Raw genomic sequence first — 13,104 nt, 5'->3', positions numbered from 1 at the left:
GTACTTAATTTTGTCATACTTTTTCGGTGTCAGTTGAGATGATCATGTGGTTTTTGTCCTTCATTTTAACGTGGTGTAAGACATAGATTGATTTTTGTATGTTAAGAACCATCCTTGCATTCCAGGTATAAATCCCACTTGGCCATGGCATATGATCCTTTTCATTTGTTGCTGAATTCAGTTTGCTGGTATTTTGTTGAGGATTTTTGCATCTTTGTTCATCAGGGATATTCGTCTGTTTTTTATTATTATGTCTTGGGATGAGTTTGGAAGTGTCCCCTCTTCTTCAATTTTTGGAAGAGCTTTAAGAGGACCAATACTAATTTTTTTTTTTTAAGTGTTAGGTAGAATTCTCTGGTGAAGAAGCCATCTTGTCCTGAGTTTTTTCTTGTGAAGAAGTTTTTCTGTTACTGTCTGTCTCCTTACTTGGTGTAGCTCTGTTCAGATTTTTTTTTTTAATTTCTTCATGATGTTGTCATGATACATTCTGTGTTTCTAGGAATTTATTATTTATTATTATTAATCAGGTTGCCTGATTTGTTTACATGTAATTGTTCGAGGTAATTTGCTATAAATTTTCTGTGGAATTTTTTTCATAGAAAAAAATTTCTGTGGAATTTGTTTTCATTCTGTGGAATCAGTTATCATGGCCCTTCTTATTTCAGTGATTTAAGTCTCTCCATTTTTCTTCATTAGTCTAGCTAAGAGTTTGCTAATTTTGATCTTTTCGAAAAACCAACTCTTGGTTTCATTGATTTTTCATTGATCTTTTCTAAATCTTTTTTTTTTAAGATTTTATTTATTTATTTGATAGACAGAGATCACAAGCAGGCAGAGAGGCAGGCAGAGAGAGTGGAGGAAGCAGGCTCCCCGCTGAGCAAAGAGCCCGATGCAGGGCTTGATCCCAGGACCCTGGGACTGTGACCTGAGCCAAAAGCAAAGGCTTTAACCCACTGAGCCACCCAGGCGCCCCTCATTGATCTTTTCTAATTGTTTTTCTATTTCCTATCTCTGCTCTTCATTACTTCCTGCTAATTTGGGGTTTAGTTTGTTCTCCCCCCCCCCCAATTCCTCCAAGTGTAAAGTTGGGTTGTTGATTTCTTCTTTCTCAATATCCACATTTACCACTACACACTTTCCTCCTGGATGTGGATGCAGCTGGATGCAGCTTTTGCTGCATCCCTTAAGTGTCCATATCCTGTGCTTTTGTCTTCATTTGTCTACAGAACTTTTCTGAAATGCCCTCTGCTTTTTTTCTTTGAGCCCTTGGTTGTTGGAGACTAAGTTGTTTAATTTCCACATAGGTTTATTTTCTTGTTTCCCTTTTGTTGTTGTATTCTAGTTTCCTTCCACTGTGGTCAGAAAAGATGCTTTGTATAGCTTCAAGTTTGTTTTGTGGCTTACCAGGTGGTCTGTCCTGGAGGTGGTCTGTCCTGGAGAATGCTCCGTGTGCGCTTGAGAAGAATATGTCCTCTGCTGTTGCTGGCTGGGGTGCTGGGTGCACATCTGTGAGGCCATTGGGTCCATAGTATTTCCTTATTTTCTGGCTGTTTTATCAGTAACAAAAGTAGGGGTGTCGAAATCCCTCTGTGAATTCTCTGTTTCTCCCTTCAGTTCTCTCGACGTTTGCCTCCCGCAGTTGGGAGCTCTAGTTTGAGGTGCGTGTGTGTTTGTAATTGTTGGATCTGTCTGGAGAATTGACCCTTTTATCATTATGTAATGCCCTTCTTTGTCTCTTGCAACAGCTTCTGCCTTAAGGTCTAATTGGCCTGCTCTAACTGTGGTCACCATGCTCTCATCAGATTCCTCGGATCGCACGAACTGTCCTTGTTCTTTCCCTTCTACTAACCTGTGTGTGTCCTTCGATCCAAAATGAGTCTCTCCTAGACGCATGTAGCTGGATCTTGTTTATTCATCTGTGGAGCTGATCCATTCACATTTAAAGTAATTACTGATATGGGAGGACTTACTGCTGCCACTGGAATTGTTTTCTGTATGTCTTACAGCTTTTTTGTCCATCTTGCTTCCCTTGCTGCTTATTGTGCTGTGCTGTTTTTTAATTTTGTTTATTTATTTGACAGAGAGAGATCACAAGTAGGCAGAGAGGCAGGCAGAGAGAGAGAGAGGGAAGCAGGCTCCCCGCTGAGCAGAGAGCCCGATGCAGGTCTCAATCCCAGGACCCTGGGATCATGACCTGAGCTGAAGGCAGCGGCTTAACCCACTGAGCCACCCAGGCTCCTTTTGTTTTTTGTTCATTTGTTTGTTTGTTTGTTTGTTTCTTGTAGTGACAGGTTTTGATTCCCCTCTCATGTCCCTTTGTGTATATTTTATAGATATTTCTTTTTGGTTACTGTACAATTACATAAAGCATTTTAAAGTTACAACAGTCCATTTTATTTTATTATTTTTTTTTAAGTAAGCTCCATGCTCTGCATTGTCCCATGCTGGAGCCCAGCATGGGGCTTGAACTCATGACCCCGAAGTGAAGACCTGAGCTGAGATGAAGAGTCAGACACTTAACCAACCGAACCACCCAGGCACTCCTGTAACAATCCATTTGAAACTGATGACAACTTAATTTCAGTCTCCTATAAAAATTCTGTGTTATACCTCTGTGTCCTCCTCCCTTTGATGTTGTTGATGACATCTGTTACCGTCTTTTATACCAATGTATATTTTAGCATAGATTTATAATTACTTTTATGCTGTTCCTTTTAAATACCTACGCCAGATTTAAAGTGATTTGCATACCTACATTACGTTACTTCCAGACTCTCTATTTATATGTACATTTATCCTTCCCAGGGAGTTTTATATTTTTGCTGGTTGGATTTAATGACTTGTGAGATGCTCTGTAGCTCTCTAATTCTGTAATTATGAGGACTTCCAACGAAGCAGATTGTTCAGGGAGGAACAGGAATCTTCTAAATTGGTCTCCCACTGCGTGGAGTGTTAGTAGTCGTTAGGGGAGAATATGATTCTTGCTCGAATAAGTTGGAGGCATAAGTTGGAGGCATCGTGACTTAGTGTCCATACAGAGGGAAAGGGACGAAGAGAGGCAGTGCACTTGTGTGTGGGAGGTTCGGAAGGAATACAGGAGAGCAGGAGGAATCAGTAGGGGTGCATTCTAGAAACGTAACAGGAGCGGAAGAGGGAGGTGCAGAATGTTGACGTTGTTATGTCATTTTCGATGAACACATATATAGCAGATTTTGTAGTCTTTCCTGAGAATGTCAAAATCAACATGTGCGCATAACCAGCGTCTGGAAGGGCATCCTTCCAGCTTCTAACAGTGGTGATGAGGAGCTGCTGGGGACCAGGACGGATGAGGGAAGAGGGGTCAGAGGAGCTGTTTGGCTTTACCTGTAATGTTCCGGTTTTCAAAAGGGGGATGTGTTTGTCTTCTCCTGGAAAGTCCTTTGCCCTGAGACTCCTCAGAGGCTTCGGTCAGAAGTGCACAGACGTTCTGGATGGTAGATGGGGCTCCCAGAGCCTGCCCCGCCAACTGGAACAGATCACCTGGCTAGCCCGCTGCAAGGTGCCCTGTGGAAAGCCACAGAGGTATATGTGGATAATCATCAGGCCTTTAAAAAAAAAGAATACATGTGTAGGTGTGGGTGAGGGAGGGGAGAGATTGCGTTCACTTCCCCCTCAGTTCTGCCCATGAGCTTGGTCCGAGTGGAGCTCCAGTGGCACCTGGCCCCCCGCCGCGTGTGCACCCACAGCCCCGTCCCCAGTCAGGCCTTGGTGTTCAGCTGCTTTGCAGGCCGTCTGGGCTGAGCCTCCCCTTGACCCTTCCCCAGAGGCCACCCCAGCCCTCCCTGCCCTCAGTCCGCTGGCCTGCCAGGCTCGGCCAGGGCGACAGCTCCTGTTGCGCCCCTCCTGGGCCTCTTGCTGGTCTCTTCATCCTCGGGGCCAGCACGCATGCCTCTAACCCCTGCTGCTCCCTGGGACCTCTGGCTCTGTCACCTGGACAAGCGTCGAGAGCACTTGTGTGGTCGTTGGGGCTTTTGCCAAGTTGCTGACTTGTGACACTGGTGAGACTGTGTTTTGTATTCTTTCCGAAGTGTTTCTGAGATGCCAGCACAGTGACTGATAGGAGGAGGTGCTGGTGTTAGGCTGCCTCTTTTGGCAAGGATTTGTTTATTCATTCAGGGACTGTGGTGGTGCAGGGGGCGGCGGGGGTATATTCTACACACACAAGATTGATTTGACTCCTGTAACCCAGACCAGATAATAGTAGCCGAAGTGTGATTTCTCTGCCCCATCAAATCCCAGCTGGTCGGTGGCCCCAGGAAGGCAGCTCTATCCTGGGGATCATCTAGGGACCCCAGTCCCGTCGGTCCTGTAAGCTCTGCCATGCTTCTAAAGGTTGTCCTCATCATCAGGGTGAGGGCTGGCTGGGCAGCCCTGGTCTTGTCCTTTTTAGCCCCTGGAGGAGGGCCAGGAGTTGGGAGCTTCACCTCTGCTCATGGGGTCATATGAGCACACCTGTCTGCAGGGTAGGTTGCACGCCCAGAGCAGACAATGGATAGTGGGGTCAAGGGGAGCAGGCCTGAGACACATGAGGAAGAATTTGAGGGGAAGGAAGTGCCAGAATGACTGCTCTAGACCAGCTGTCTTGGGTGTTCACAGAGCAGGGACACTGTGCTGGCTGCAGGAGTGACCGTGCGTGCGCTGGTCTGCCTCTTCCTGCTACACCAGCCAAGTCCCAGGCGAGCCCTGCTGAGCTGCTCACCTGGCCTGGCTTGGGATTTATGGACTGAGGGGGTGGACCTGCCTGGGGCGAGCAAGGTCAGGGCAGCTGTGGGCCCCGGGCCTGCCTGCCTCCCTCCCTCCCTGCCTCCCTCCCTCTACTCCGGGTGCACGCCCATGACACTGCCCCTCTCTCCCTCAGATTCCGTGAGCCTCGCCTATCAGCGGGTCCAGAAAGTAGACTGCACCTCCCTGAGGCCTGTCCTGATCCTGGGGCCTTTACTGGACGTGGTGAAGGAAATGCTGGTGAACGAGGCGCCCGGCAAGTTCTGCAGATGCCCCCTTGGTAAGGGGCACTCTCGCTGCCAGCCGGGTTCTGTCCACCTGTCTCCTGGACCTGGGTCCCATGGTGTTTCATCGCCCTTCTGAGTGGCTCACATCAGTGTGTTTCTCCAGAAGGAGGGACAGGAGGACAGGTTTTCTGCACAGTGTTCTTGCCCAGAATGTGCTGTGACGGCTCCCTGGGCCGGGGGCATCTCATTCCTGTGTCTGTGCTTTGCAGAGGTGATGAAGGCCTCTCAGCAGGCCATCGAGCGGGGTGTCAAAGACTGCCTGTTTGTCGACTACAAGCGGAGGAGTGGCCATTTCGATGTGACCACAGTGGCTTCCATAAAGGAGATCACAGAAAAGGTACCCGTTGCTTAGACCAGGGGTAGGGTCAGAGCATTTGGGTGTGGACCCCCCGCGCCTCTGGACCTCTGCCCTGTGCAGCTCTTGGGCCTTCAGTGCGCTCGCCCGTGTCCTTTTAGTCCAAGTTACCCTCTGTCAGGGTTTGCCCCATTGCTTCTGTGTGTTTCCACCGTCATAAACAGGGCACTAGTCCTGTGCCCATGTCACTCCTCTCCCTCTGAGGATTCGGGATCTGGTGAGAGCTCTGAGCTCTTGGAAAGCCCCATGTGGCGGATTCTATGACAGGGTCTTGCCCTGCTCAGCGTGTGTGCAGAACTGTATGTGTGCTTTTTCCTGGGGACAGGGTGCCCAGTTTCCATCAGGGCCCTGCTCCTGAAAAAGTTAAGAACCGTTTCCTCACGTCTTTAGGCTCTTGAACGTACTGGGGTCCGTTTGCCGGGGAGTGTGAGAAAAAGTGGGGAAACCTGTAAGGGGTATTGGAAAAGCGGCCGTCAAGTGTGGACGCCTCAGGCCCTGTCCTTCTCGGGCTGCTCACTTCACCTCATAAGGCTTGGCTTTGCTCCTCACCGAATGAGGGAGGTGGCTTCTGGCAGCGGGGAGTGTGGATGCGCCCCGGGGAGTTAGAAAGCCGGCTGGCTCCTGGGCTCCCTCAATGGAGCTCTTGCGGATCAAAGAGAACCCTGTGCAGAGCGCCCGTGGTCTTTCTTTGGCTCACACTTCACCTGGAGGCTCAGGGGTCCCCAAGACATGTTTTAGTCACAGCCAGGCAGACACACACACCCCTTCCCCAAGGCGGGTCCTACTGGGTCTCCCCATCTTCATTTGCTCAGTCTGGTGGCGGTGAGGTTTTGAGGCCGGGCTGGGGTCGGGCTTTAAGAAGCTCCCTGTGTCTTGTCAGAGGCAGGGAAGGTAGTCACGAGGCAGGCCGTCCAGCCCCTACTGTGCCCTGGCTCCTAGCTGTCACCACCATCAGAGTTGACAGCTTGTGGGGAGAGCTTTTCTGGGATGACACTCTCCCTGGGTTCCCTACGTGGTCTTCATGCTAGACTGGTCCTCATGTGCTCATTGATGCAGGGAGGTAGAGCAGTGTTTGCGGGAGGGGGTCCCATCTATGGCAGGGCTCCAGTGTCCTTAGGGCCATCCCCAGGCCCTGACTGGCCACGCACCCCCTTTAGAACCGGCACTGTCTCCTGGACATCGCCCCCCATGCCATCGAGCGGCTGCACCACATGCATATCTACCCCATCGTCATCTTCATCCACTACAAGAGCGCCAAACACATCAAGTAGGTGACTGGGTCCTCGGGGGCTTGGTGGGCTCGGGATGCTTGCTGGGGGTAAGGCTGCTGGCTCAGACACCAGGGCAGTGGGGGTGGGCGTGGAAGAAGGAGATGGGCAGAAGGTCTCATGTTTACTCAGGCAGTGCTAACCAGGCACAGTCCTCGTCCCCACTGACCCTTGGCCCTATGCGGTTGCTGCCATGGTTCCCTGCGTCATTACCTGGGCATCCCAGCCTTCTCTCTCCTTCTCCTGCCTCTCAGCTTAGGGCTCACATGGACACAAGCAGCTAGGTGGCCTTGGCTGGGTCCAGTCGGCCAGGAGCTAGTTTGGGACGTGGATGAGCCTTGGCTTTCCCTGAGCCCCAGCTTCTGTGCTGGTTGGGCTGACCACCGAACAGGGCCTCCATCCGTTTTGCCTTTCTGTGCTTCCAAGCTTCTGGTGCCTGCACCTAGGGGCCAGCTGCTTTCCACACACACGCACTGGAGTACTCACCACTCCCCCTACCATGCAGAGCTCCCCCTGGGGCCCGCAGGCTGTCGCTGTGCTTTATGGGGGGACCCTATTGACGGAGGCCCTTTTACTCCGGACAAAGCAAAGAGAAGGGCCTGGGGAGGTGAGACACTCAGGCTGCTTCTCTGGATGTCTGACAGGGAGCAGAGAGACCCCATCTACCTGAAGGACAAGGTGACTCAGAGGCATTCCAAAGAGCAGTTTGAGACGGCTCAGAAGATCGAACAGGAGTACAGTCGGTACTTCACAGGTAGGTGCGCCTCCGGGCCGGAGAGGAAGAGCAGGCAGTGTGGACAGATGCCCCATGGTGCTGCCGCGGGCTCCGGCATCGAAGCTGTCCTGCTGGCCCGTGCGGGGCAGTGAGCGGAGTGTTACAGGCTGACAAGGGAGGTCCCCCGGCCTTGTCCCCCAGGTTTTTCCCCACGCAGTGGCAGGTCTGTCTCCCAGCAGCAGTGCTGTGCGGGAGGGCTCTGGTGGTCCCGTGCAGGCCGCCCGGCGGTGGTGGCTGTGGCTGGCTGGTCTTCACACTTTCTGTGAAGGGTAGTGAGGTGCAGTCCAGTGTAGCCCTGAGGTTTGGCCAAGAAAAGCTGTACTCTCGACAGCTTTGGTCTTTGAGGCACAGCAAACCAAAGGCAGCACGGCTCCGGCCTGTTGGCTGCCATCATGCCTTGTGGCTTCCTCCCTCTGCTAAACTCAGTCATCAGTAGGGGCTTACTCACACTGGGGTCACGGAGGCAGGAGCAGTGATTTTAATTCACTTGTGCAGACTATTAGGATCTTGTTTCATGCTTCTCATGCAAAAACAGTTGGCCTCAGAACCCCATCTTGGAGCTTCTACATATGCGTGTGTGAGTTTTCATTTCTAATCTGTCATAAACCAGTATTTACTCAAATGTATTAACACTAGAGAAATGAAAAATTCAAAACTCTAAAACTTATAAACTTTTGACTTTTTATTTGTTTCAACAACCAAAGTTACTGTTAGCACTTCAAAAAAAAATATTTATTTATTTATTTTTAAAAGGTTTTATTTATTTGACAGAGATCACAAGTAGGCAGAGAAGCAGGCAGAGAGAGGGAGAAGCAGGCTCCCCACTGAGCAGAGAGCCCGATGCGGGGCTCAATCCCAGGACCCTGGGATCATGACCTGAGCTGAAGGCAGCGGCTTAACCCACTGAGCCACCCAGGCACCCCTTAAAAAATTTATTTTTAAAGAGTTTATTTGAGAGAAAGAGAGTGAGAGTGCACATGAGCGGGGTGAGGGGCAGAGGGAGAAGCAGACCCCCTGCTGAGCAGGGAGCACGCTGTGGGACTCGGACCCTCTGAGCTGAAGGCAGCCACGTAACCGACTGAGCCATCCGGGTGCCCCTCTCGGCACATTTCCACAGCAGTTTCTAAGGGCTCCCTGTCTGTTCCTGTCCCTACCTTGTGGCAAGCGGCCAGGCATGTTTTGTCTACTGGCACCGTTCCGTGGGGCACACGGAGAGCCTGGGCTAGTGTCTCCAGGACCCGTGGTGGTAAAAGCCTGCAGAGCAGGGCCGGGCCATAACTGGGGACGTGTCATCATCTTGCCTGCGAATCTTCACTGGGCTCTGGGATGCCCCGGCACCTTTCACGCATTCTTGTTTCCTGGAGACTCCAGCTGCTGTTTGGACCGTCACAACACAACCCCAGACTACCTTCTAGGGTGCCGGACTCCCCCTTGCAGGATGGGGCAGACCCATCCCAGGGTGTGAGGGGTTGGGGGCGGGGGGTGGGGGGCGTGCAGCTAATGTAAGCGGTCAAATCCCAGTCATCCCTATTACGAGCACCCGCGAAGCCTGGCAAAATTTGACACCAACCTTCATTTGAGCCCACGTTGTCAGTGTCTTACTGAACAGTTGAGCAGAGGGACAGGTTAAAGAGCCAAAGTTATTTGTACTCAACTCTTCTTTTTCTTCCCCAATTTCTTGCTGATGGAAGAGCGTGAGGAAGACAGGCCAAGTAGCTCCAAACAGGCAGAAAACCAGAAAGAGTAACAGATGTATTATTTTGCCTCAAACCCAGGGTCTGGCTCTGAGCTCAATGATGTGTGTGTTTGGGGGCTCTTTTGCAGGCGTCGTCCAGGGAGGAGCCCTGTCGAGCATTTGCACTCAGATCTTGGCAATGGTCAATCAGGAACAAAGTAAAGTCCTGTGGATTCCAGCCTGTCCACTGTAGAAGAAGGCCATGCTGGGGGTGGCTGTGGCTTGGCTGCCCACGCGCACGCCTGGCCCGGCTCCTGCTCAGTGGTTGCAAAGTACACGTCTATCTGTATATAAGCACGCAAGGGAAGGATCCACGCACACGGACTCCAGAAACACCTCCTCTGTAGACCGAGGGCCACAGGGGACCGGGATCTGGGCCCCAGCCCGAAGACTGTGTTCCTCTCACACATGTGCTTTAAGACAAAAAACACAAAAGACTTTTGATAGAGGGGTTCAACACCACCCTTATCTTAGCCAGCCGATCAGAGATGCTGCAGAGAACCTTTCAGATCACAAGTTTACAAGCCTTTTCTAAGTATTGGTTGTTTATGTTTACTTGAACGGCCCCGTGCTGTCGGTGCCCAGCCCTGCCCCCCACCCCGTCACCCTCCCGTGTTGTTTTGGTGTTGTATTTTGTTCCTGCTTTCAGCAAAATGACTCTGGAACCTCGGCAGTGGCCACGTTGCTCTGGAAGGTTCTCATCGGTGGGACCAGAGCTTCGACAAACTTCCTGCTCTTCAGCGGCACCTCTCCTGGCAGGTCATGGCGACTGCAGGGGCTCAGACGTGGTGGCCACAGGACCAGTGCCTTTGTGGGGCTGAGGCACCAGTGGCTGTGTTCTCTCTTCCTGCACCAGGAAGGCCATATTGGCGTCTCGCAAGCTTGTCGCTCAGGCTGTCTGTCCCCCCTTCCGTGTCCTCTCATTTCTTCTCTGTCTGCGATCGTTACATCTGCCTTCTCCCTGGCCCATCTGGGCTCCCTGGGCTCGCCGCCACGCTGTGGTTCTGGGCGGGGTGTAAACCGAGGGCTGGCACATGCCACTGGGTCCTCTTTAGGTTCTGTAAATAATGACCGCTTTATCAGTGCAATTTTTGCAGGGTAATTCTTAAACTCCATAGGCTGGGGCAGGTACATCAGCTCTCTCTGATAGGAAGGCACTCATGTCTCAGACTTGGAACCTAGAGCTCTTAGATGAAGCATAACGAGGAGTGTCCTCGCTTTCAGACATGTAGAGAGAAGCTGGGGATCCTCTTAGTCACGGTGACAGCACTCCCGGCAGAAATAGGACCCCACGAGGGCGTCTTTGGGGTTTTTGTTTTTGGGTTCTTGTTTTGTTTTGTTTTTTTGCACTTCTGATGCTGGATGTCTCTGGCTGAAGATTTGATGTGGTTCCTCCTTAAACTGTGCGTCCTATTAATAATAGGTACTGTACTGGGCTCCGTGTAAGCGTCACTGGGGTAGGACCTATATTTTAATACTGTTCTTAACATTTCATTTTGCTAGCAAGAAATCTTTGATTTCATTTTATTCTTTGTAATTCTAGACACTAGATTGTAGTTTAGCCAAACTGACATTTTTTAAAAAGGGATCTATTTTCTTGCACAGTTGTTCAAAGAGACACGTGTCAGTCCTCCGTGCTGCCCTTGGTCTCACAGGTACGCGCCTTCTTCTAGCTCAGACAAGTAGGACAGACGGTGGGCTGAGGTCCTCCTCAGTGCCCGAGGGCTGTTCCTGCAATCGGCAGCCCGAGCGGGACTGTGACGGTACAGTGTGCACAGGTACTGTTCTGACAGACTGGGATTTTCTGTACTAAAACCTTACTTTGTATCAAAAGTTAAACAGACTTTAGTACAATAAATAAAGGTCAATTTCTGTAACTGGTTGTCATGGAGATAGCGGTCTTTTGGTTTTCCATCAGTTCCCCGGCCCTCGGCTCTCTCGTATTCCTACATGTGTGAGATGGCTTTCCTCCCCTCTGTGGCAGGTAGCCGCAACTGGCTGGCGTGAGATGTCCTTTCCAGCTCTCATGATCCCCAGGAGCCCCTTTTCCCTGCTGCATCAGCACCTCTGACTCTAACCTCCCCTCCTAACCTCCCCTGTGTCTGTCTGTCCCCTCCATCCGTCCAGCATAGTGTGGATGGTGGTGGCAGCCAGGCAGCTGATTTATGGAAGGTCCAAATCCTGCCCACGGGTGCTTATATTCAGGGTTGCAAAGAGCAAAAGGGATTTGAAGGACACAGGGATCCCCTGATGTTCTCAACCAGAGACTTGACTGCAACGGGGTGAGTCCCAGGTTGGGCCCCAGAGTAAAGAAGGCCTTGCCTGGCACGGCGGCTACATTGTGATACCAAGTGTCACTCTCTACAATCCCAGGGTGGAAGGAAGCCTGGACTGGGAAGAGCCCTCTTCCTCTGCTCTTTTTGCCTAGAGGAGGTGGGGGGATGGGCATTGTGTTCTGGAAAAGCCCCATGCTGCTGCGCTGACCTGGCCAATGCGGGCAGACTTGGGGTTGGTGTCTCCTTAGTCCTTTCTGGCTGAGTAAGGGTGCATTGTGCACCTGTGGCCTTGGCCTCACCTGTGGCCGTGGGAGTTACAGTGCTCTGTGGGACTGTGGTGGTGTGTGGGCTGGTGCAGCTGGCTGGGGCCCAGGGCACATCCCTCTTGCCCACGTGTGCCTGGCCATGGGGCTGCCCACACCTCCTCAACAGCCCAGGGGCAGTGCTGACCCAAGGGGGGCAGCTGCTGCACGGACTTTGTTGCCCACCGGGCAAACGGGAGTAGGCGGCTACTTGTTTAAGGAATGGTTCTTTTCAAGAGCCCAGTGAGGCCAAAACCTTAACAACTTGCACATGTGGCTTTTTGAATGACCATTTCTTCTTGGAGATTTTTCTGTAGTTTCCACATTGTCTAGAGGGAATGTGGTTTTTGATTATAATTATGAGGGGAAAAAAAACACTGTCTCTTAAAAATGGAGGCCAGCTAAGTTGCTGAGATCACAAATGCTCCACTGAGGGAATTACACTCGTCTCCAAGGCTTGCCGAGACTGGGGAAGCGGGGAGGGGTGCACAGGCAGATAGGTCTCGGCCCCAAGTTGGTGTCTGTCTTGTGCAGGCTCAGATCCTTCTGGAAAGGCAGAGGGAACTTTTGGTTCCAGCCATGAGGCCTTGGACAGATCGCACTGGTGGCCTTAACACCTGGCCTTTGAAGGCCATGCAGACTAGATCATCTCTAAGGCCCCTTCCCATACTGACATCTGGGATGGGCTGGCGAATGGGACTCTAGCCCTGCTAGAACCCCTGCTCTGGGGAGCCTTTCCGGAAGCTGGAGGAGCCTCTGGACACCTCATGCGCAGGAGTGGAAACCAAAGGGGCCGGGACTAGGAGACAAGCACTGGCCCAGAGTCTCCGGCCTTTTCTTGGCCAGAACAAAGGCGCTGGGGCAAGAGAGCTGCACTGCTGCCCGCCCTGGATGGACGGGGCAGAGCACCACCTGGGTCAGAGACTCAGGCTGGACAGAAATGCAAGCAACTGCAGGGCTACCCCTGAGCCGGCATATGCTCACAGGGAGCCTGCGGCCTCCATGGTGTCACAGGGAGCAGGGCTGTGAGGCTGGATTCTGGACAGCTGGACCTTCGCCGCCCCCTGCTGCTGGCGTGCTCACGTGCAGGTTCCAGCGACCTTATCTGTTCGTATCTGCCTCGGCTCGTACCTTCCCAAGTATGGTTTCTGCCCTCTGAGGCTCTCCCCTAAGTTCTCTTTGCTAGTATATGAATATATATATTCATCATATATCATATATAATCATCTCTATGTTATTATATAATATGTAATGTGTCAATTATATATGTAATTTTAACTGTGAAATGTGTCCTACGTACAGAAAAGCATGTACAATGTGACTGTACATTCTAAACAGTCATAAA

General features: G+C 51.5%; 1 protein-coding gene across 2 annotated transcripts in view; it reads left to right on the top strand.

The window, feature by feature from the left end:
* Positions 1–11,058, top strand: part of DLG5 (discs large MAGUK scaffold protein 5) — a 117,151-nt gene extending 106,093 nt beyond the window's left edge. For both annotated transcript variants that reach the window (XM_044239912.1, XM_044239911.1), the window contains 5 exons: positions 4,898–5,041; positions 5,258–5,385; positions 6,561–6,670; positions 7,316–7,425; positions 9,271–11,058. In XM_044239912.1, the coding sequence (XP_044095847.1) occupies positions 4,898–5,041; positions 5,258–5,385; positions 6,561–6,670; positions 7,316–7,425; positions 9,271–9,374 (596 nt within the window). In that variant the 3' untranslated portion in view covers positions 9,375–11,058. The remainder of the gene's footprint in view (positions 1–4,897; positions 5,042–5,257; positions 5,386–6,560; positions 6,671–7,315; positions 7,426–9,270) is intronic.
* Positions 11,059–13,104: the final 2,046 nt, after the last annotated feature.

The sequence above is a fragment of the Neovison vison genome, chromosome 2, assembly GCF_020171115.1.
Source record: "Neovison vison isolate M4711 chromosome 2, ASM_NN_V1, whole genome shotgun sequence".
Lineage (NCBI taxonomy): Eukaryota > Metazoa > Chordata > Mammalia > Carnivora > Mustelidae > Neogale > Neogale vison.
Note: the sequence above shows the minus strand (reverse complement) of the source record. Positions and strands in the feature narration are given on the sequence as shown.